At 51.5% G+C, this 20,742-nt stretch overlaps 1 protein-coding gene across 2 annotated transcripts in view; it reads right to left on the reverse strand.

Annotated features, from left to right (window-relative positions):
• GNAO1 (G protein subunit alpha o1) overlaps positions 1-20,742 on the reverse strand; it is a 163,562-nt gene that overhangs the window by 58,213 nt on the left and 84,607 nt on the right. For both annotated transcript variants that reach the window (XM_064519459.1, XM_064519460.1), the window contains exon 4: positions 1,252-1,412. In XM_064519459.1, coding sequence (XP_064375529.1) covers positions 1,252-1,412 — 161 coding nt within the window. The remainder of the gene's footprint in view (positions 1-1,251; positions 1,413-20,742) is intronic.

Raw genomic sequence — 20,742 nt, forward strand, 5'->3', positions numbered from 1 at the left:
GGTGCCAAAGGATGCGTCACCGTTGCATCCACTGCAGGGCCACAGCAGCAGGGATCGCTCCGAGCTCGCTGACGGTCCTGCCGGCTCGGAGCGGGGGAGCTGGTGCAGACTCGTGGGGATCAGGCCCACCGTCCACAGCACAATCATTAGCCATCCCGGCGCACGGGGCCGTGTTTTGTCATACTCTGTCTCTAAGCAGAGATGCCAGACAACCTAAACACAGAATAACTGCTCCAGAAGTGCCTGATTCAGCTGGGGCAGTTATAGACAGGGGATATGGTGAAGGCCAAAAGCATGGAGGTAACATGCCCCTGTCTCTGTTCTGGGGACCCTCTACATTTCTGACTGCCAAAAGGTGCACGAGTATAACCGGGAAAGGGATCAATCTGTTCTTGCTTGTTCCATATACTTTTACTTCACCATTTTTTGCTGAACACTGTCCAAGACACAGTACGGGGCCAGGGGGAGCTTTTGCCTGAACGTAATGGCTGCTTTTATGCTGCGATTGAAATTACGACATGAAATGTTTTAGTCTCCTTGCCTAGGCTGAGGCACGCAGACTGGAGGAAGTATCACTAGGAATGGGCCTCAGCTGAAACTGGGGAAACATTCACTGTTTCCTTAGGGCCAGAGCAGCTGTTTACGGGTAAAGGTCTTTTCTTTATAAAGGTATAAACCAAAGCCATGGATTCAGACAATCATGATCAAAAAAGTCTTGATTTGGTCCCTAACAGTATAGATGCTACTGACTGTATTGTGAGAATAATGCAAAATACCGAAAGCAGAGAGTCCCCCTGCCCTTGGTGGTAATCCAGCTGCCTGTCAGTGTAGTATATGAGTATCAGAAAAGCGAAACCACGAGCTCTACTGCCATACAAAGCAAGTTGTCACATCATTTGATTATCTATCAGCAAACGAACAAGTCATCAGTCACGTCCACGGATCGGTCTGCCTTTGCTCATTAGATCTGTGTTTGCAGAAACCTGCCTTGGACTGTTTGTGAGCAGTACGGGAACCTGGCCGTCGGGTTGTGAACCAACCCAGAGGGGCCAGAGGTGCAGGGAAAGCCCTGCCTGGGTCTCCCCACTTCTCAGCAGCCTGCGACCCACACACATCCTGGTCTGTAAGCAGAACCGTGCCCCGATCCACGACAGCGAGGTAACTCAACACCTTAGGAGCCACTTGGGTAAAAACTTTAACAAGCCCAAATGCAACCTCTTAACGCAAAAGCCAAAGGATAGGGATACTCACTATTGGGCCGAGTCATTAAGTTGATATTCCCGGGACCGGTTGAAGCATTCTTGGATCCCAGAGTCTGCCCAGAGTCTCATCATAGCTGACAGCAGCTCTGGAGAGAAGGGCTCTGTGTCCTCCATCCGACTTACGACATCACAGACCATCTTGGCATCAGCCTGCAGAGGGAAGAAACGAGAGGTCAGGTAGCTGCTGGAGGCAGAGGTCTCAGAAATAGTTCCCCAAACCGTCAGGCGTGAGAGCCTGTGTTTCCTGGGCTGGGTTGTTAGCATCCAGACCGCATGACCTAGCAGAAAGGGTGAGAGGAGAACATAGCAAGGAAGCCATGAGGAAACGTGCACTTGTGCAGTCCACCGCATGTGGAAAACTACTTCTGCTCAGCAGACGAATCGGTCTGCACTATGTTTATCCTGAGCGTGTTGGTAACCAAAGGAAATTCATATATGCACAAGTGTATTCTAACTTGTTAGCAGTGATGCCTGTCTTGCAGTGATTCCTGTTCTACCCCCGTATGTAACCTCAACGAAGTAGGGATCTTTGTATCAGGAGTAGCAGAAGGGCTCCAGAAGCAATTTTTTTCTGATGCTGGTTCATTGCATTTTCTGATTTCCTGTTCTTTCCTCTGAGCCTGTGTCCCTGCTGCAGGGGCTAATTCATGTTAATACATAACACCTTGGCTGTCTGTAGTGCTTTGTGATTCAGATGAAGAGGAATCTCCTGTGGTTAAGGAGTATGGCAGCAAGGCTAGGACCAGCTGGTGATTTTCGTATGGAATCTTTTTTTTTGGTCAGAAAAATCTGATTCACTGGAACAGAAACTTTTCCTGGAGGGTATCATTCTGACAAAACTTGGGTCTGGAAGATGTCTCAGATTTCGGATGGAAATGTCTAGACAGACTTGGAATAGCTGAGTCCAGCCTCACTGTAATAGTCCACAGTTGCTGAGACACTAATTTGTGAAGCAGTGGAAGCAAATTCCTGACCCTCCTCTGCTTGATTTGTGGCAAGTGGATCTCCCACCCCTTCCATAGAGTCCTGAAGCCCCAGGGATGTTGGCTATTCTGCAAAGTTTTCCTTTCATGGCTTTGTTAATGGAAAGATCTGGAAAATTTGCATATTTCTGCCAGCTGAAACACACTGAATTTTTATTACTATAATTAACTGGCAAAAAGGAGCTCTTGACCTGTACGTCTGCTTACAGCAAGCAAGTGAAGACAACCACAGGCTGAGGAGTGAGAGAAACGCGGCTCAACCAGGCTGTCTTAGAGGTTGAATTGATGTATGTGAACAATTGCCTGCTAGATCAAACCCATTCTTGGACAAAAGCAACTGGAACTCCTGGCCGTCCAGGGTGTTTGGCCTAAATCAGCACAGGCTGACCAGAAATGCAAGTCCTGCAAAGAGGAGTATGGGCAGAGCTCAGGTTTTGCTGTCCTTGTTCCATGGACAATCATGTCCTATCACAGCGATCTCTCACGAGCACGAAGCCCAAAGAGGTTTGGTGCCCAGCTCCTGGGGAGCCTGTTCACTGCCTGCTGGAGAAGAGCCACTTCCAAAGTGCTCTCACATTATTACTGGCTGCAACATGCTTTATCGTGTTGCTTTTCCCTGCCAGATGCTGTTGATGTTCCTGCCTGATGTTCAGTTAATTCAGCAGCTGTGTTGGGAATAGCTCGACTGCTGCATGGGTCTCTCTCTCCAGGGCCTGCCTGAGCACTGGAGACAAGGTGCTACGGGTTTTGTGGCAAAAGTTTTGTGGCAGATTATTTCTTAGGTCATGGGAATAATTATAAGGGAGGACGGTCAATGTTGAAAAGCGCACAATATATCTAAGTGTATGTTTGGGAAAGGCGACATGTATGACACAGATTGTATGACCAGGGTCAAAACTCTTCTGCAGCATCTACTTATCAAATACTAAAATTGCTGAAAAACTGCAGGGCACCAAACTGAGGCACTGGAGATTGAAGCTGCTAGAGATTTCAGCATTCAAAGAAAGAGTTTGAAGTCCCCAGAACATTAAGTCTTTATGGGCTGAAGAAGTCTCAGTATTGTATGGAGATATCAACCCATAAAACTTAATGGGGTGGAGTCTTTACACTTTGAAGACTTTATGAACATAAAGTCTTTATCACAACATACCTAACTTCATATTTTACTGTCCACAAATTCTCCTAGCCCTCTGTACAGACTCCAGTCTTTATTGAGAAACAGTACTGGTGACTCACACCTCAGCCAAGGCAAATGAAGAACCTTGAAGAGTACAGTTAATTTCCAAAGCTTGTTTTTGCCCTGGAGTGCTTCTTGATCTCAGTGAATATTCATAAATCCTCAGTATTGTTTTCCTGCAATGCTCCCAAGCTGTAATTCTTCCTCTCTTTCCACACATTTTAAATAATACAAAACCTGCTAATGGCCAGTTCTGTGGGGCCCTGTTATTTGTGCACCAGAGGGAAAGCACAGAGCAAGAGGAGGAAGGGCATTTGGGGATTGACTGATGCTGTTCTTCACTTGTGGCTCTTGTGAAACTGGGGTCCTGGGCAGTCCCTGAGCAATCCAGCTCGAGACACAACTCTTCTGCTCTGCAAACAGTGTCCTGACGAGCAGAGGTCTTGGGGGCTCCTTGGGAGGATGCTGACCACTCCTGCGTGCTAGCCATGTTCCCGCCTGTTAGTTCTGCCTAATTCACTGACTTCCTAGTAGGTTCAGATGGGTGCAATATGCCTCACAAGCTGTCCAAGTTGTTGTGTAGTACGATGCTTTCCATTAGGTAGGAGGGAAGTCGTGTGTGTATGGGGAATACAGTGCGGGTGTGTGCGTGTGGGGATTTTACAGGTGCAAGTTACAGGTCTGTCTTTGATGGCAAAGCGCATTTGAAGCTCTCTAGCTGTTACGGGCAAGACCTGGGCTGCTTCTGACCTTTGTAGATTTAACTGGAGGTTGCTTTCTGCAAAGTATCAGGGGGAGTGTCATAGCCATTACATCTTCTGTGCTGGGAAATAGCTACCTCGCCTTTCCACGGTTTGGACATGAGGCGGTCGCTTCTGATTTAAGACCCAGGGCTTGAACAACAGACAAATGAGCAGTGACGACGGAGCAGAAGGGGAGCGAACAGGGACAACCGCATCAGGCCATGGCTATCAGGTGTGCGTGGGCCCGCAGCTTGTAGGGCAAGGAATTATTTTGGTGCAGGCAAATCAAGAGAGGCTGGAGCTCCTCTGCAGCCACTGACCGCCCCTTTTTTGGCTGTAGAAGGTTGTCTTCCTGCAGTGCTGGGAGCCTGGCTGCAGGGCAGGCTGTGCCAACAGCCTAGAGCAGGGCAACTGCAGGTAGGAAAGCTTACTGTTCCTGCTGTACGGTGATAAAAACCAGGTTTTATTTTCCTGAGTGAACCATGTGTCAACCAACTCGCAATTTTATAGACCCAGAAAAAGCAGGTGAAACGAACAATTCACAAAATACTCCTCTCCCCACCAAGGATAAAGCCCCTCTGTCAAGGAGCATGGGGCCATCCGCGCGTTCATGCATTTGTTAGATGACTTAACGAGCAATTAAGGATCCAAGAAGAGAAGATACCCCTTTCTCTTCTCCCTCTCCAGGCTGCATCTCAAGCTGGGAATGACATTAAAATCGCCAGCCCCCTCTGGGCCCAGCAGGTAGATTTTTAAATACTGCCTGATTGACTTTTCTCTTCCCACCTCCCCCGGGTCTGGCGCTCCCTCTTTTCCTGAGGTGAGAGGAGCTGAGCCTCCTGCCACGCTTTGCGCCTGTACCGAAGTGAGCAATTAAATAAAGCAAAACAAACCAGACCAGCTAGCACCCTGCCTCCCCTCCCTGCATCGCCGTTCCCATCCTACAGGGTTTTCGTTAATGAAGATCACGGTGGTATTTCAGCCACCTCGGGAGCTAAAAATAGGAGGCCGCCTGCCCCTGGGACTGCTGGAACAAGGAGCCACAAAATGGTGCGGTGCTTTGCTCTTCCCTGCATTGCTCCTCGGCGTTTCCCTGCGGCTCCTCCGACCCAAGAGCCGAGGGGAGGGGAGAGGGCAGGGCCTCCCCAGGCTCCCCTGCCCTCCCGCAGCTCCTGGCCACCCAGGTCAAGCTGTCTGGAAAAGAGGAGGAATTGTGAAAGAACTGGCTGTCCAAGGGTGCAAACGTCTGGTTTTTATTTTTATTCTAAGGGGGAATGGATAGGGATGTTGAGGTGAGCACGTCGGGACCTAAGGTCTCTGTACTCTTCTCCTTACTGCTGGAGTAGCCCAGCACTGGCAATGTAAGCAGTGTTCACCATCACATCTTCAGGTCAACTCCGGAGAAGGATCTCGTCATCTCTCAAGCTCTTCTGAGGCTCATGGGCAGGTCTCCGAAGAGCTGCGGAGCATCTGGTCTTCTCTGCTTGGCCATATCTTGGGAGGCTGGGCAAGCTGGCTCATTCCTTTGGTGGGTGTCATGGGGATGGCTGGATGATTTAGTGCTGTGTTCCCAGGTCCTTGCTTGGCCCTAGTTTCCTTCAGGCTGGTTCTTACTGGCCAGGAGTGTCTGGCTTCACCCCCTGAGCTTTCCCATGCGTCCTGCTGCTACTTCCAAACAGCCTGCGCTTTTCACAGTGGGGCAGACCCTAACCCCTGAGCTGCAGGTCTTGGGTTATTCACCACCTGAAGCTGGATTTGCTCAGCTCCGTGTCACTTCTGACCACCAAATGCGTCCACCTCCAGCATGAACATCGGAGCTGGCAGGCAGGGCCTTGGCTTGGGGAAACAGCTGAGTTCAGAAGCTGTGGGAGGGTAAATTACATCTCCAGTCTTTAACGATCGGGCCGCAAGACCAAATAACCCTTCGTTAAAAAGCAAGCCTACGGACCAGTTAGCAGATGGAGGCGATTCTTTACGGCCAGGACAAAGTAGGATTTTATAAGACAGTGAAATCCATAGGCGGATGTAAACAAGAAGCTTGTTAACTCACCGGGAAGTGAATGTGTCCTCCCTAACCCTGTGTTACGTGCGTATCTTTGTATCAGACACCTGGTATAAATTCAGTTCATGAGGGGCTCTGTTTTCTCACTAACCTGGCCACAACGGCCGTTATTTAATTGTCTCCCGTATGTCATTTCACCAAGCACCCAGAGTGTGTTCAGCAAGCAAACTTGAGACTTTGATTGCAACCGCCACATATCGCCATTAATTTGTTATCCTCCTGGAAGGAAGAGGGGCTGTTCGTAGCAGTCAGACAACACTGGCAGTCAGGTTTGTCTCTGTAAGCTATTATTTTTCATCATACAAATGCACCCATTTACAGGTCAGACTTTTCAACAAAGATAAGAGTGGGATAGATATAAATCACCGCTAATCATTTGTTCCTTGCCAGCAGGTATGATCTGTGCCTGCTAAAGGCAACGGCAGCAGTTCTGTTGACCTTGCTGACGTAGAACTGCATTAGAGTTGGCATCCAAGGTCTGTCTGTAAGGTCTGTGCCCCTCTGACCCTCCCAGGGTAAATCGTGGTTGTGAACACTTGAAGCCATCTGGACATTGAGTGGGGGATTTTCTTTTCAGAAAGCAATAGGTTTCTGGGAGGGGAGAATTTAAGAGAAAGGCGGAGACTTCTGCGAAGCTATGCGGTACAAATCTGCCAAACCCGACACAGCTGCACTGACTTACACCCACAGGAGATCTGACCCAGGGTGTCATATTGCACAGCGTTTTTCCTTTTGGTGAGCTAAATCCCAATAAATACCATTTTTGCTGTTATTTACTCTGATCAATCACACTTGTCTCTTAACCTATCCCAAAGGTTAACACTGGGGCATTTTCCTCTGGTGACTGGCTGTACTCAAAGCTGCATCTCATAACATTTCGGAAAAGCCATACAGAGTGGTGGGAAAGCTAACAGAAGGATTACATTTTACTAGTGATGCTAGAAAAGTCAGAGACACTGCACAACTCAATCAACAGGCCAACCCTGTATAACCTAGTGCACAACTGGAAAGAGTAGTGGCTGTGGTTTAGTCATTAGCCAGGAATCTGGATGGAAATCAAACTGATTTCTTAAAAATTTGGATGAACACCAGTAGCAAGAATCCACATAGGATGTGCATGGAGGGGGACCTTCTTGGGGGACCTAGATCCTTCCCCGGAGGGAGTACCTCATGGTGAGCACCAGTGTTACACCTCTGACAACGCCTGTCTGCATCCTTGGTAGTCTAAAGTTTATTTGGAAAGCTCCTGATGCCGATCTCGGTCACCTGCAGATGCTTGAACGGTGGGTTTACAGCGAGGTGAGGCTCATAGCGCTCTCTAGAAATTTGCTTCACACAGGAAAGCCAAGCCGAACAAATTAAGTTAGAGATGGCTGGCTTTCCCTAACGTCACGCTAACCGTCTTCTAGCTTCTTTGTGCAAAATAGCTTGCAAAAAAAGTTGGTTGACTTGGGTACAATGCCAAAGGGCCGCTGTCTCTCTGAGAGCAGACAGAATATTCTGTATGGCAAACACAACCCGACAGCCATGGTGACGTGCAGATCTCTTCTCCCGAGCCTGTGCTGTCTGGCTAGCAATTAGTCAAGTCCTGGTTTCCATATCCCTCTGGAGCCAAGAGAGTCCCATCACTTCTGACTATCTTGGCCAAGCGACTTCTCTGTGTCTGGTATTTTGTCTGGGATCTCTATACTGAAACCTTGTTACTGCCGTGCTTTCTGCCTGTTGCTTCCTATTTGGGGAGACGATGAGCAGGACTGGTGTCAGATGTTATTACAGCTCTAAAGCAGGCCAACTGCTTTGCGTTTGCCATAACTTCTATTCCTAGCCATTCCGGATGATACTGCAGCTGATCAAATAATATCGGCTGGTTCTTATGCACCTGCAAAGTCCTTTCCCCCTTCTGCAACACATGTTCAATAATATTCCCTGTTTGCTTGCGCTACTGACCACCCGGCAATCTAGGGGCCAGATAAAATTTTTGCATAGGCTGCGCAAAGCCCTTGGGCTGCCAGCTGGCTACCTCCTTCGTACACGTTCAGATCCTGTCGGAAATAGCGCTTCACTCACTAGGGAGGTGGAAAAACCCCGCCGCCAGCCACGCAGGACAGCAGACTCAGAAGTAAAGTCGCAAGAGGGATCCAGCTGAATGGCAAGTCCTTCCCCAAATTTGATTTCTTCCAGGAAATAGTAAGGTCCTGCCCTGTTCTGAGCAGAGCAGGCAAATGAGGCGTAGCGCTGATCTGATTTCTCCAAACAAGGATGAGAAAGCTAGAAAGCATGTGCTAAATAGTCTCGAAATACGTCCTGAACCACTGGCTGCAGTGAAGGGTAAGGAAACAGCACCCTGCCTATCCCAGTCACTTCCAGTTCAACAAAACGCCTGGCCACCTAGAGCACCAGCCCTGCTTTTACTGCCACGTTGCACAAGCTGATCTTTCTTGGCACACAAGTGGATGGGCTGTGGATAAGTGTGAGATATAAACAGCGGGACAGTTTGTTTGCCTGCCATGCAAAAACATTTCTTCTCCCATCCTAGGCATCGTTACCCTTCATACTGCTGAACCCCCCTGTTGCAAGGGCATGGGTGAAGGGGGGACGTGTTAGTATGCAAAAAATGCTGCAAGGGGGAGATTCGCCTTGTCTTCCCCGAGAAGCAGGTGCCCGGAGCAACGTCCCCCCAGCTGGACAGGCTCTGCCGGGCCGGGGTAACCCGGGGGTCCGGCGGTGCTGTCTCGGGGGAACACGGTATCGCCGGCAGTGATATTATTTCCCCTGAGAAACAGGGAGCTGCTGCAAGCTGCCCCGCTGTCCCTCGGAGGAGGACGGGGGCTTGGGGGGTCCTCTGCCCTACAGGCACGGGGCGGCGCGCGGGCTGCAGGGACCTGCGCTGGCACAAACAGCTCGCGGTAGGTTCAGGCACAAGCAGTGCTGTCCGCCGGGGAGAGGATGCGAGAGAGTGTCACAGATGGGGGACATTAGCCGCATGGCTTAATACTCTGCGGGGAAGTGCTCTGGCGCGGGGGTGAGAGGAGGCTGGAAACATGCACGGACTAGCGAACAAAATCCTTGCAGCGTGCTTCTGCCACTGCTCTGCCCTTCTCCTCTCTTTAAAATCCTCTCTGCTGGGTAAAAGTGCATAAAATTTAACACCGTTGGAGTGTTTACGTTGCAGTAAATGGCAGGGAAATGTCTGTTATCCCACAGTGGGAGAGCAGGTGGGGGAATGGCCTTTGCTTGTGTGACTGGAAAATTAAATTGCTATTTTGCATCCATTGCAAAACGGATGGCTGAAGAGGAGCTGGACGAGAGTGACGGCGAGTCTCGGGGACCGTGCTGGCGTCCCAAGGAACCTGTTCTGGTTCAGGAGTTAAAGACGATTTTAGCCTGCACATTTTTCGCTCTTTGAATGTCTTTTAAGAATTTCCACATCAACATCCCTCTAGGCGACGACTTAAGGATGGCAGGGCAGGGGGGACACTGATTTTGTCCTGAAAGCACCCCTACTACAAAGAGGGGAAAAGGCATTGTCTTCTTGACAGAATGGAAAAATGTCCCCTACGGTGGGAGTATTCTCAGTACAAAGCAGATTTTTTTAACATCTCTGGCTAAATGCCGCTCATGTATGATGATTTATAGGGCAGAGTCTTCCTGCTGGGAAGCCATGCAGTGCTGCAACCTAGTAATTAGTTTAATGCTCAGAGCTTGATGCCGAACGGTGGGTGCTAAAACCCACTCTGCAATTAATGGAGCAGATTTATCAGCACATCGTATGATGAAGGATCAAGTCTGTGGGTTACTGTCATCTGCTGCCAAGAAAGCTCCGAAGTTTCTATCAGAAATAGCCTTGTTTCATTTTATGGTCCTCTTTTATCTGGTGATCTGTGATAAAAGTATCTACTTAGAGGACCAGGTGGACAGAAAAGATCTTTCCCCCCATCATCCCGCTGGGTTTCAGCTCACAGCTTTTCTTCTCTGTAACACATACGTCCCTGGGTGTCTGGGTGGGGATTTCTTACCGCTCACCACTAAAATAGCTATGCTGGTTGGTCAACTTGGTGTCCGTAGCTCAGTCTTTCTGCCTGACAGTGTATGCTGAAGCTACACCTGGCATTGATGGTGTGGGACCAGGTAGCACAGAGGTCAAAGAATAATGCAGTTTTCACTCGGTGGCAGAATTGAAAAATCAGGTGGTGTGAAAAATCAGCGTGGATCAAACATAGCTTCCTCTGCATTCCTCAGTGGACCTAAAGACCTCTGAAAATTTTCATTTCATGTCCAGCCAAAGCACTTTCATTCATCCCTGCCAAAATATTTTGTTTTGAGTTTATATTATCCAATGTATTATTTTAAGTGTAGGTCATTTTTCAAATAAAAATTCTGTTTCCAAATGACAAGGTGGAAAAATTAATGAAAACAAAACACTTTGGCTTTTCAGGAATGAAGAATCATTCTGAAGGAGTTTCCAAATTTTCAAATAATTTTTCTCTTGGCCATGACTACCTGCAGGTTTTGACTTGATTTTACAAATGTTTGGAGCTTCTTCTAGACTATTCAGCAGATTTACTATTCCTCAAACATTTCTGTCCAGGTCTAGTAATATACTTGATAGGAGCTTGCAACTTGCTTTAGCAGGCGTCCTTTGTTCGCAGCTTATTTATAGCTTTAACTGGGATTCTCACTACCTGAATTCTTCTGTTTCTCGGTCCTGTACTCCTTCATCAAAAGTCTTTCAAAATGACCCCTGCTGCGTGCAGATGGAAGGCCTTTTACTTCTGTTTGACTTGAGCTCTGCAAGTGGGGTATCCCTCCGTACCCCAGGAAATGGCGCAAAGGATGGCTTTGGAAATCCTGCGAGGTGGCACATACCCGCGGGGGACCGTGCTGGAAGATGGTGCCCTTCAAGCTGCTCAGATGTCTGCATGCCCACAGAGCCAACCACAAGGAAACAAGAGGCTTCCTTAGCCTCTGGAGAGCGGCAGGAGCAGGGTACACTCAGCGTGAGGGCATCTCGGCACCATGGTTTCAGAGCTGTTCCAGCAGCTGGCTAAATGTTAACTATCAGGGCGTCACCTCGGACCATGAGGGCACGGTGGGAGCTGGGGAGTCTGCTCTGCAAACTCGTTTCCCTTGCTTGTTTAAAGAAGTCCTCTGGGAAGAGGGACCCCAGAAAAACGGTAATGCTTTGCTTTACGAAGCTTTCCCTAGCAAATGTAGTATTTTCTGAGGAACTACTACGAAGAGTGAAGATGAAATTGTGCAGATACGCAGTCGTTTCTGGATTTTCACTGGAGGCAGGTCCCAATGCAGATAACCAAGAGAGCTGGCTGCAGAAAGCATTTACTTACTGCCCCTGACTACCTTGGTTTGATAATTTTGGGGGTTTTGCTCCCCAGGTGCGTGCAAGCAGCTATGGAGCCACGGGGAGACCCCGGAGGTCTCTGCAGCCTCGAGAGACGTCATGCTAACGCAGCCAAGGGGACGGGAGGGGATGAGGCGTGATTAATTGACTGGCTGGTGCGCAAAGTTTCGCGCGTGACTTCTTGTTGCTACGATCTTTGTTTCGCTTCCCTCCCTCTTCATTTCCAGCTGTCTGCGCACCCTCCTCTGCAGGGAGGACGGGGATTTCGGAGCTGTGGGGGAGGAAGCGCACTGTCATGAGGTGCCGGTGGGAGCGGAGATGGCGCTGGGGGGCCGGGGGTGCGGGTGAGAAGTGGCTGCTCGAGGTGTCTGGGACTGCCTCGAAGGAGCCCCGGAGCCCGCAGCGGATGAAAGACAAACTTGCAGCTAAATCCCTCCCCGGCTGCGGTACTGCTGGCAAAACCAAGGCTGCGGTGCTGGGAAGAGGCTCGGAAGAGCTCTTCCTCTGGCGACCAGGGATTGTAGAGACCAGCCCTCAGCGGGTTCCTCCGTTACAGACCTAAGGCACTTCAGGCACTAGCATTTGCTTAGATTTTGTTTTACAGAGAAAAACTGTCCTACATTTTCCGTACAACAGAAGCAAGAAAGTTCCCCCACGCTTTGGCGGGTGGAGGAGGAAGACGGAGAAGAGACGAAGGCAGGGAGGAGGCAGGAGGGGAAGGAGGCAAGTCTGGGGGGTCTGGGGCAACCTGTTTGCAGCCAGGTCTGCCTCGTCGCTGACCCCTCCGCCGGGCGCCCGGCTCGCCTTCCCTTCCCGGCGTGAAGCTAGCCTTGGGATCCGGCACGCAGCCGACACCAGTGCCCAAGCCGCCGAGCGTCTGCTCCGCGGGAACCGCTCCCAGGGCTCTCGGAGCTCAGACGAGGCTGTGACGCAGCCGCCGAAGCCGCGGTGCCGCACCCCCGGCCGCGCTTCCGCCTCCCCCCAGGCACCGCTGTCCCTTCAGCTGCAGCCTTCGGCTTTGCCACCTCCTGGGGTGGCTCCTGCCCTCCCACTCCCCGTTGCTTTAGCGGTCTTAGTTGTACGTGACTTGAGGGACGGGACATCCTCTGCTGCCCAGCTGAGAGGGCTGCCAGGCTCAGGAGTACCAGAGAAAGGCGATTTGGGGGAATTTGGGTGCCAACGTTTCCAGGCAAATCCCTTCTCAGGGCTGCTAACAAGAACTTTCTTTTATTAACTGCTCTTTGCAGGGACAGCAGATAAATGGGACTTCAGGCACAGCTTTAGATGACAGGATAGTCCGTGAAATAAGACACTGGCAGAGGAGTATCTTCGTAAGAGCTTAGGAAGCATAGGCAGAAATAGGCTGAGGGCCCGGCAGAAATCTTTGATGCTTCTCTCTGTATTTATTATTTATTCTTCTGGCACAAACATAGCATCAAAGGATGTCAAACACAGAAAGCCCATAACCTGCTGTCGCTGGATTAGTCCTACATCTCTGTAACCATGGCATCATGCGGTATCAACAAGGAAACTCGGCAACGGTGGAAAAAGAGAGCCCGATGTTTATGACGCTTGCGTGGATGAGGCAGACTTCTTGCCTTGCTTCGGTGAGGGTGCCCCGGGAGGGAGAAGCAAATCTGTGAGCATCTCGGTAGCCTGGGCATATGGGAGTCTCAGCGGTGATGGGCAACGGCATGAAACAGCAAAACTGCTCCCTCGTGAGTAATCCTATGAGATACGTATGGAGAATATAGGGTGGGTCCCCTTAAAACAGTTTGCTGCCATTGCGCAGTGTCTCAGACGCCGCAGAGAAGCAGCGCGCGCGGCGTGTAGTCAGCAAGGGGAAGAGCCGCAGCATCTCAGGCGCCGGGGCCGAAGCTCTCTGTGGGCGTTACCTGGCAATGCGCGCCTCCGCCGCGTTATCCGGCCGGTCCTTGGCCTCCTTCTCGCACGGCCACCTATTTCAGCGCTTCTCCTCCGCGCTCTGTAACGTCGCCCCGTGTCCGCGGGAGCCTCGCTGGATGCGTTAAAACCCAGCTCGCCCGCCCACCACCGCCCGCGCCTCCGCGGCCTCGCCGGTTCTCGCCCCGCGCACGGGGAGGCGAGCGGAGCCCCGCCGTCCGACGCACCGCCGCTGCCCCCTCGCCGCAGCGGCCACTCCGCCCGCGGGCCTTCGGCGCGCGGGGCCAGACGTCGCCAGCGGCGCGAGCGACGCCCGGGAGACCCTCGCCTTCCCTCCGCCTCGCAGGGCTACTTCCTCCGCTGGCGACGAGCCGGCTGCATCTTTGTGCGCTTAATAAAAATAGCCTGAAAGTACTCGGGAGCAGACACAGCAGTGCCAGGGACTCCAAACATCTAAGGGGCTCGGTTACCCAGGCAACAGCTTGTCTCCTAGCGGCAAAAGGCCACGGGAATGGAGGCAGCCTATGGAAAATGAATAGCCCAGTGACAACCACGACAACAGCACAAGCTGCCAGGAGCGTATCAGGAAGGGAGGGCAGACGGGGCTGCTCTTTGGGGGGGCCGGGAAAGAGGAGCGCGATCGCGCCAAGCCTAGCCGCCCAGCACGCCACGGGACGGGGCGCAATTCACCTCACGGCAGGCACAGTCCCGCCGCCACTGAAATGCGTCGCGCCGCTCCCATTCGCCTCGTGGGAGCAGGGGAGCTTGCCCAAACCGGCTGCTCTCGTCTTTCCCCTTCTTTAAGCTGCAGCGTTTGAAGATCCGAGCTAGTTAAAACCAATCCATTGTCCCAGGCAGAGCCTTCCCGGCTCCCAGGAGCTTTTCAGCCAGGACTGCAACGTGCTATCGATTTTGACCGCGCCAGGTTCCCGCTGACGGGAGCCGCCTCCTTCCCTTCCCACCGCAGGGCGGCTAGATGGGAAGGGCCCTCCTTCCTCACGGAAGATCCCTCGGGCTCTTCCCATTAAAGAAGAAACATGCTTTCGCCTGTTTTTTAGGCTTCCAGAGCGGTGTGGAACGTTAACCTGAATATTTGCACGAAATCCAAGCTGCAGAATTAGCCATGTTTGACTGTGCTAAAGCAGAAACTGGGTTGCACTGGGGCTCACAGGGTTTGACCTTGGCTGCACCTGCAGGGACGGGTTCACCACGACGGCCTCTCCCCGCCGGGCCCCGTTCGGGACAGCCACGGCCCCGTCTCGCAGCACCCTCCCTTGGGGAGGGCCAGCCGCCGGGGCTGTGCCTGCACCGTGATGCTGTTTAATGTGCACATCGCCCTTACGTAAGCGACTGCAGCAGCAAAATGCACCTGAGATCATTTCTGGGATTTATATCAGGCTGGGAACAGGGAGGCTAGTAGCAGTGTGAGCAGAGAGGATCATCTGTGGATGCCTCGCTCTTGCTTTTCCTTTCTCTCGTGTCTCACGGGAGCTCCTAAAAGCTTAGGACTGTGAATGCAAAGTGAGCTGTCAGGTCTCTTCCTCCATGTCCCAAGAAGTGGAGGAGGAGGAGGGGGAGGAGGAGGAGGAGGAGGAGGAGGAGGGAGCAGTGCTGGGCCCGAGGGTCACGGAGGTTTGGGCTTTCCCCTACAGCGGCCAGGAGGAGCGGAGGATGACTGGGTTGGTGCAGACAGGGTCACCGTGCTGGTAGCGGTCACTTCCCTGCATGCTGTGCCTGTAGCCAGCCTCAGTTTTGAGGGTGGTGGCACAGGACAAGCAGCCCCGGGGCCATGGCCTTTCCCCCCTCTGCCTATTCTGCCTCCGCTCAGAGCCAGCCTGGGTCTCACTCCCAGCATGGCATGAGCAGGATGAGAGATCTCCCTCCTACCTCTCTGATTTCCTTCATTTCCATGAGCCTGCAGCCTGCACACAAATTCCCCTCTACAGCAAACACTCTCTCTCCTTTTCCTCAGAGACTCTTTCTGATGATGAACAGCTTGGCCATTGATGTCCTGCCTGATGTTAAAACATTTTATTTAACTAATGTCTTTCCTTTATACCTTCCCTCAATCAGTACCTTGTGAGCAAAAGGTTTGCAAAGGAAGAGCTGCTGGCTCAGCCCAACATCGGAAACGGTCCCCTCACCCCAGTTGCTGCACCCTCCACGGTGCACAGCGTAAATTTATCGGCGTGGATGGATGACCGCTATTTATCACTCATCTTGGTATGCTACGCAGAGCTCTGTCTGGGCAAGCTTTGAGATAAAAGAGGTTTGCATCTCACTCCCTCTCCTCGAAATGGTTTTAATTTTGCTTAACTCCAGGGAATTCCTCCGAAATTCCTCCGAAATTCCTCCAGCAGAGCGAGACTGGAATTTGGCCCTTGTTTCCCAGCCCTAGGCACTGAGATCAAGGGCTGCCTTTGCTTCCAACCATGCAAAATCTCTCTGGAAAAGGACACCAAGCCTGGAGGTAGGAGTGAACGCCTGGCCCCTCGGAGTGCTCTGTGCTGGCGATGCTTCCTCCAAGGCAGCGCTCGAGCCGCTGAGCAGACCAAATGCAGCCATCTCAAGTTGCAAGCCAACACCCGCAATCCAGAAACGAAGAGCGAGGGCCATGGCAGGCTGTTTTCACCACGGTTTTCCCCCCACGGAGCCCAAGCCTAACTCAGCATTCGACGGGCAGAGCTAGGTTTGTCAGCCAGTCTTGCTTACTTGTGGGAACACCCTGCTAGTGTTGATGTGTGGCCACTTCTGCCCTCTTTTCCACAGTTGTTCTTACAAGTGCCAACTGAATGCATGGTAAACTTCACAATTTTCTGCCCTGAAATCCTTTGCAGTGTTTCTGGATCGCATGCCACAACTATAACTTTCATCACGAAGTGGCTGCATTTCGCTTCTCTACAAAATCATTCCTGCAGACCAGGCCTAGCTTTCACTTGCAAATACTCTTGCGCCACGTAAAAGCACACAGCCCCACTTAAATGTGACATAGTTTATGGTGCCCTTTGGACAGCTGGACCTCAAAATAGCTCATAATATTACCCCACGGGTTGAGATTTTCCAAAGCACTTGGTATTGCCCTAACCTGATTCACAACGAGCTCGACTAGAGGCTGTTATCAAGAGAGCAGTGAATGTTTCTGCAAATCCCAACGCTTGGCCATAATAGAGAAAGCAGACTTTTCAGGATAAGTTTTTACTGGCTTCTTAAAAATTCCCATCTAGACTTCTTTTAAAATATGTCTGCTTATGTCACTAATGGCACCTGCGTGGGCAGTCTCGTCATTATTTGTGAATGAATAAAGGGTGGCCAGAGCTAAAACACAGCCCGCTACCTGACCAGCTGCCTGTCCAGCGTATTTGCTGGCTGGTTTCTCATATTGTACTAGTTTTTCAAGAGCCATCAGACAGGAGAAGGTGCAGCTGTTGCCTTTGGACCTAATGCGTCTCCAGCGCACGTTTCCCTACCAGAGTGAAGCTTCCCACAGCCCTTCCCCGCTTCTCGCGAGCCGCCGCGTTGAAGCCAAGGGGCCATGGACGGAGGAGCGGCGCAGCCCCGCCAAAATCCCACGGCCGCCTGTTCAGCTCGGCGAGATGCGGCGGCCCGCTCCTGCCAAGCGCCTTTGGCTGCCGGGCAAAGCAGCGAGGCCAAGGGATTGCAGGGCTCGGGCGAGAGAGCGCCGGTGCCAGCCCGATGCCCGACTCCGAGCGCGGCGCGACGCTACCCGCGGCTCGGCTCCGCTGCGCCCAGGCATCTCGCGCCCGTCTCCGGGCAAGTCCTGCTTCGCCCCCCTCGCGGAGAGGGAGCGGGAGCCGGGCTGGGGAGAGCCGGCGCTTCCCGGCCCCTCTCCGTATTCCTGCTGCCGGGCTTAGCTTGCCCCAGAAACGCTGCTCCGTGATGTCTCGGAGGGCGCGCCGCGGCCTGCAGCCGCTCGTCCCTCTTTTAAATTCCTTTCCGCGGTGCCAGCTTCCTATCGTGCCCAGTGCCCCCCGGCTGCCTCGTTTCCCACAGCCAAGAGAAAAGCCTCATGCTGTGCCTTTCGCTCCCCTCCGGCCGCCGCGGGCAACGCCTTTGAAGTCATCTCTTTTTGCCTCCCTTTTAAACTCCGCCCGGCCAGAAACGCGAGGAGACTCCCTGTCGATGTTCAGTATAAATATTTAAGGCGGCGCACGGAGGTTTCTGCCGTAACGCTGCCCCGTTAGAGACGCTTGTGTTACCTGATCGGCAGCTGGTGTAAACTGGCATCGTCCTGTTGACGCTGTTACTGAGCAACACTGATTTGCACCAGATTGGGGTCGGGCTTGTTTGCGGCTGCATCTCAGCCGTTTCTCTAGGACATTCTCCCATCTCTTCATTTTTAGCAGTGACATTAAGTATTTAGAGCATAAAATGACTAATTTGTCTCTCTGCAGCCGCCACATTTTGAGGCCATTTGGGAATTGCTGAAGTTATTTGCCACCTACAGCCCAGTGAGTTTAATAAAGAGATCTTGTATTCCTGGAGTACTTCTCATCCCAAATAACTTTGTACAAACTGCTTATTTACCGCAGAGCCATCCCGGTGCAGCTGGCCGGGATGCAGTCGCCGCCGGGATAAACACAGGGCTGTTTAACAGCGCCTGGTTACCGTGCTTAACAGATCAGGAGGGGAAGTGAAAAGGCTAGTTTGCCAAATGAATAACACCAAGTTATCTGTTTCAGCTGGAGCTGCTCCAGTGCTTTTGGCATTTCGAGAGCTCGTACACACTGCGAGGAATATTTAAAGAGGCAAAAAGTAATTTGCACGCTTTGGAGTTTGGCCAAGGCACTGCTGTAAATGCTTCTCCGCTCTTGCAGAAAAGGGCCAGGAGCCCTGTAAAGGTCGCGGGTGCTCGGCTGCTTGGTTTCACACCTCTCAAGCAGAGCCCCCTCGTACGTAAGGGAAAAGGCTGGCGCCGAGGTGGGGAAGGATGCTGCGCGCTAAGCGGCTCTGCGTCCCTGCTCCAAAGCTCTCCTTCCTCTCCAGAAAGGCCGTCCGGGAGCGTGCTCCTTCCCGTGCCCACCCTGGCTTGGCCTGAGGCACCGGCTGCGGTGGCAGCCCCAGGCCTGGGGTTTCGAATGACGCCAGACAGAGCTGCTCCCTGGCAGCTCTGCTCCCAGCCCCGACGCAGGAGGCTAAGCGGGGACATGGGCCATGATCCTCCTCCATCTCGGCCCATCATCGCTGCGTTTCAGCAGAGCCCGAAGATGCCTATGTTTTGGGTCATTCCTTAACCTCCATGCAAAAGCTCTTTTCTTCCTTGGCTGGACTAATAAGTTTGGTGGCATCTGTGGCTAACGCTCTACTGAAGCCCTGTGAGATGCGCTCCATGCCTTCCTCTGGAGACTCGGGCAACACATGCCACTATTTGCACTGTGTTGGGTGATATTTTATCTCTATCCCGCCCTCACTGCACATCAGCTTTTTTTCCCCTTCCTTCTTTCTTTATGTCTGTGAAAAGCTGCGTAAAAGCCTTGCAACGTCAGGGGCTTGTCGTACAACCAGCTGAAAAGGAAAAAAAGGTGCCCAACCTAAACCAACAAACACTCCATTCCACCCTGCCGAACCAGCCTCGTGGACTAATAATTTAATAAGCTTTTTCATTTTATTGCTAACTGTCCTTATCCCCCAAATGGGGTAGTGAACCCTGGCAGGAATTTTCTGGGCTCATAAATATTTCCCTGCTGCTGCAAACAGGCTGTTTCCCCCTTTCTCCTGATTGTGTTAAGATGGCTGCTCCACCAGCTTGCAATGTAAATTTAATAGCGTTCCAAAACCTCTGTCCTACATAAATATGAATGTATTTCATCTAGAAGGAACCTGTTCTTGGAGGAGCTGCGTTGTTAAATCATTGCGGAGGTTATTGTTTGACGTGCTCACAGTCAACAGCATCTTGGCTAATACAGCTCAAAAAAGTGGAGGGAGGGGAGGAAAAATGAGTGGGGATCGTGGAAACCTCTTTAAATGAAAGCTCTCATGCACCGAGATCAACAAGCTCTAAACAGGGCACTGCCAGCCGGCGGGTTCGGCCCCGCGAGGATCGGCCAGCTGCAAGCGGCTCTGCAAATCATTCACTGGCAATTGCTTTCTTGCTGCTGTCCCGACTTATTTACACTCCAAAAGATTTCTGAAGTGTGTTTATTTCGGAAAGATGAATCCGGAGGCTCGGGAAGGGGAGCGGAGCTTTCCAAGGGCGCCTGGCCCCGCCACGATGTGATTCGTTTCACTCATTAACCCCTCCACGCGAGGAAGAGCCGGCGAGCACTCAGCGTGCTCATGCATTATGCATTAGCGTGCCGTGTCATGAAATTCTGATTTGATGGAGGCTGGAGGTTAAAAGGCATTTCTGTGCTCTTCTTTAATCCGAGGTGTCTCACTGGAAGACAGAGCGATGCTGAGGGGGTGGGGAAAATTGGGGAAATCAGAGCTCCAGCACCCAGGCACCGATTGCCACAAGTGCAAATGGAAAGAGCTTCCTGAAGGACGTGAGTTCCCCGGCGTCTCTTCAAGTACTGTATGCTAACGTCTCATACTAAATTCAAGCGTTTGAACTCCCTTTTAGTAAATTCCCTACTTTCTCTAAGCAGTTCTGTGCAATCAGTACCTGAAAGTATCCAAATTCTCATTTTCAGGCCTGTTAAGAAATGAGCTACAATTCTAGGATCTGCAAGGATTTTGGAGGAGGTACAAGATCCAAACAGAGATCTTGCACAGGCCTTTTACTTCCTTACCACGCTTGTGAAACAGCAGCTGACAGAGCTCTGAATTTCTGCGCTGTTTTCAGTCATTTAATTGATGATGCAACTGTATATATCTACATCTCTGTCCTTCACTCCCATCTTTACTGATTCATCTGTTCCCCAAGCAAATGTTTAAAATGAATTTGCTTTTTCTGCACCTGCAAATTGCAGAAGCAAATGAACTGCATGCGCAAGTGCTGTGTTTTAAGATGCCAGTCCAATCTTTGGGAGGGCATAATTAGGCAGATGTTTATCTGCCTGTAATTAGTTGGGTTGATACTACGTTTAGCTATACGGGATGACAGTAAGCCTTGTGAAAGTATCTTCTAGGTGCATGTGCCCGACAAACAGTAACCCTCACTTGCATTTCTGAGACACCCATAATGAGCATCACTGTCCCGGTTCTGGTACAACGCATCTAAGACTAACTTTGGACTTGATTGACAGGCAGTAGCTGCATTTTAGGCTTGATTCTGCTCTCATTTGCACTAGCGTA

This window comes from Dromaius novaehollandiae, chromosome 13 (genome assembly GCF_036370855.1).
Source record: "Dromaius novaehollandiae isolate bDroNov1 chromosome 13, bDroNov1.hap1, whole genome shotgun sequence".
Lineage (NCBI taxonomy): Eukaryota > Metazoa > Chordata > Aves > Casuariiformes > Dromaiidae > Dromaius > Dromaius novaehollandiae.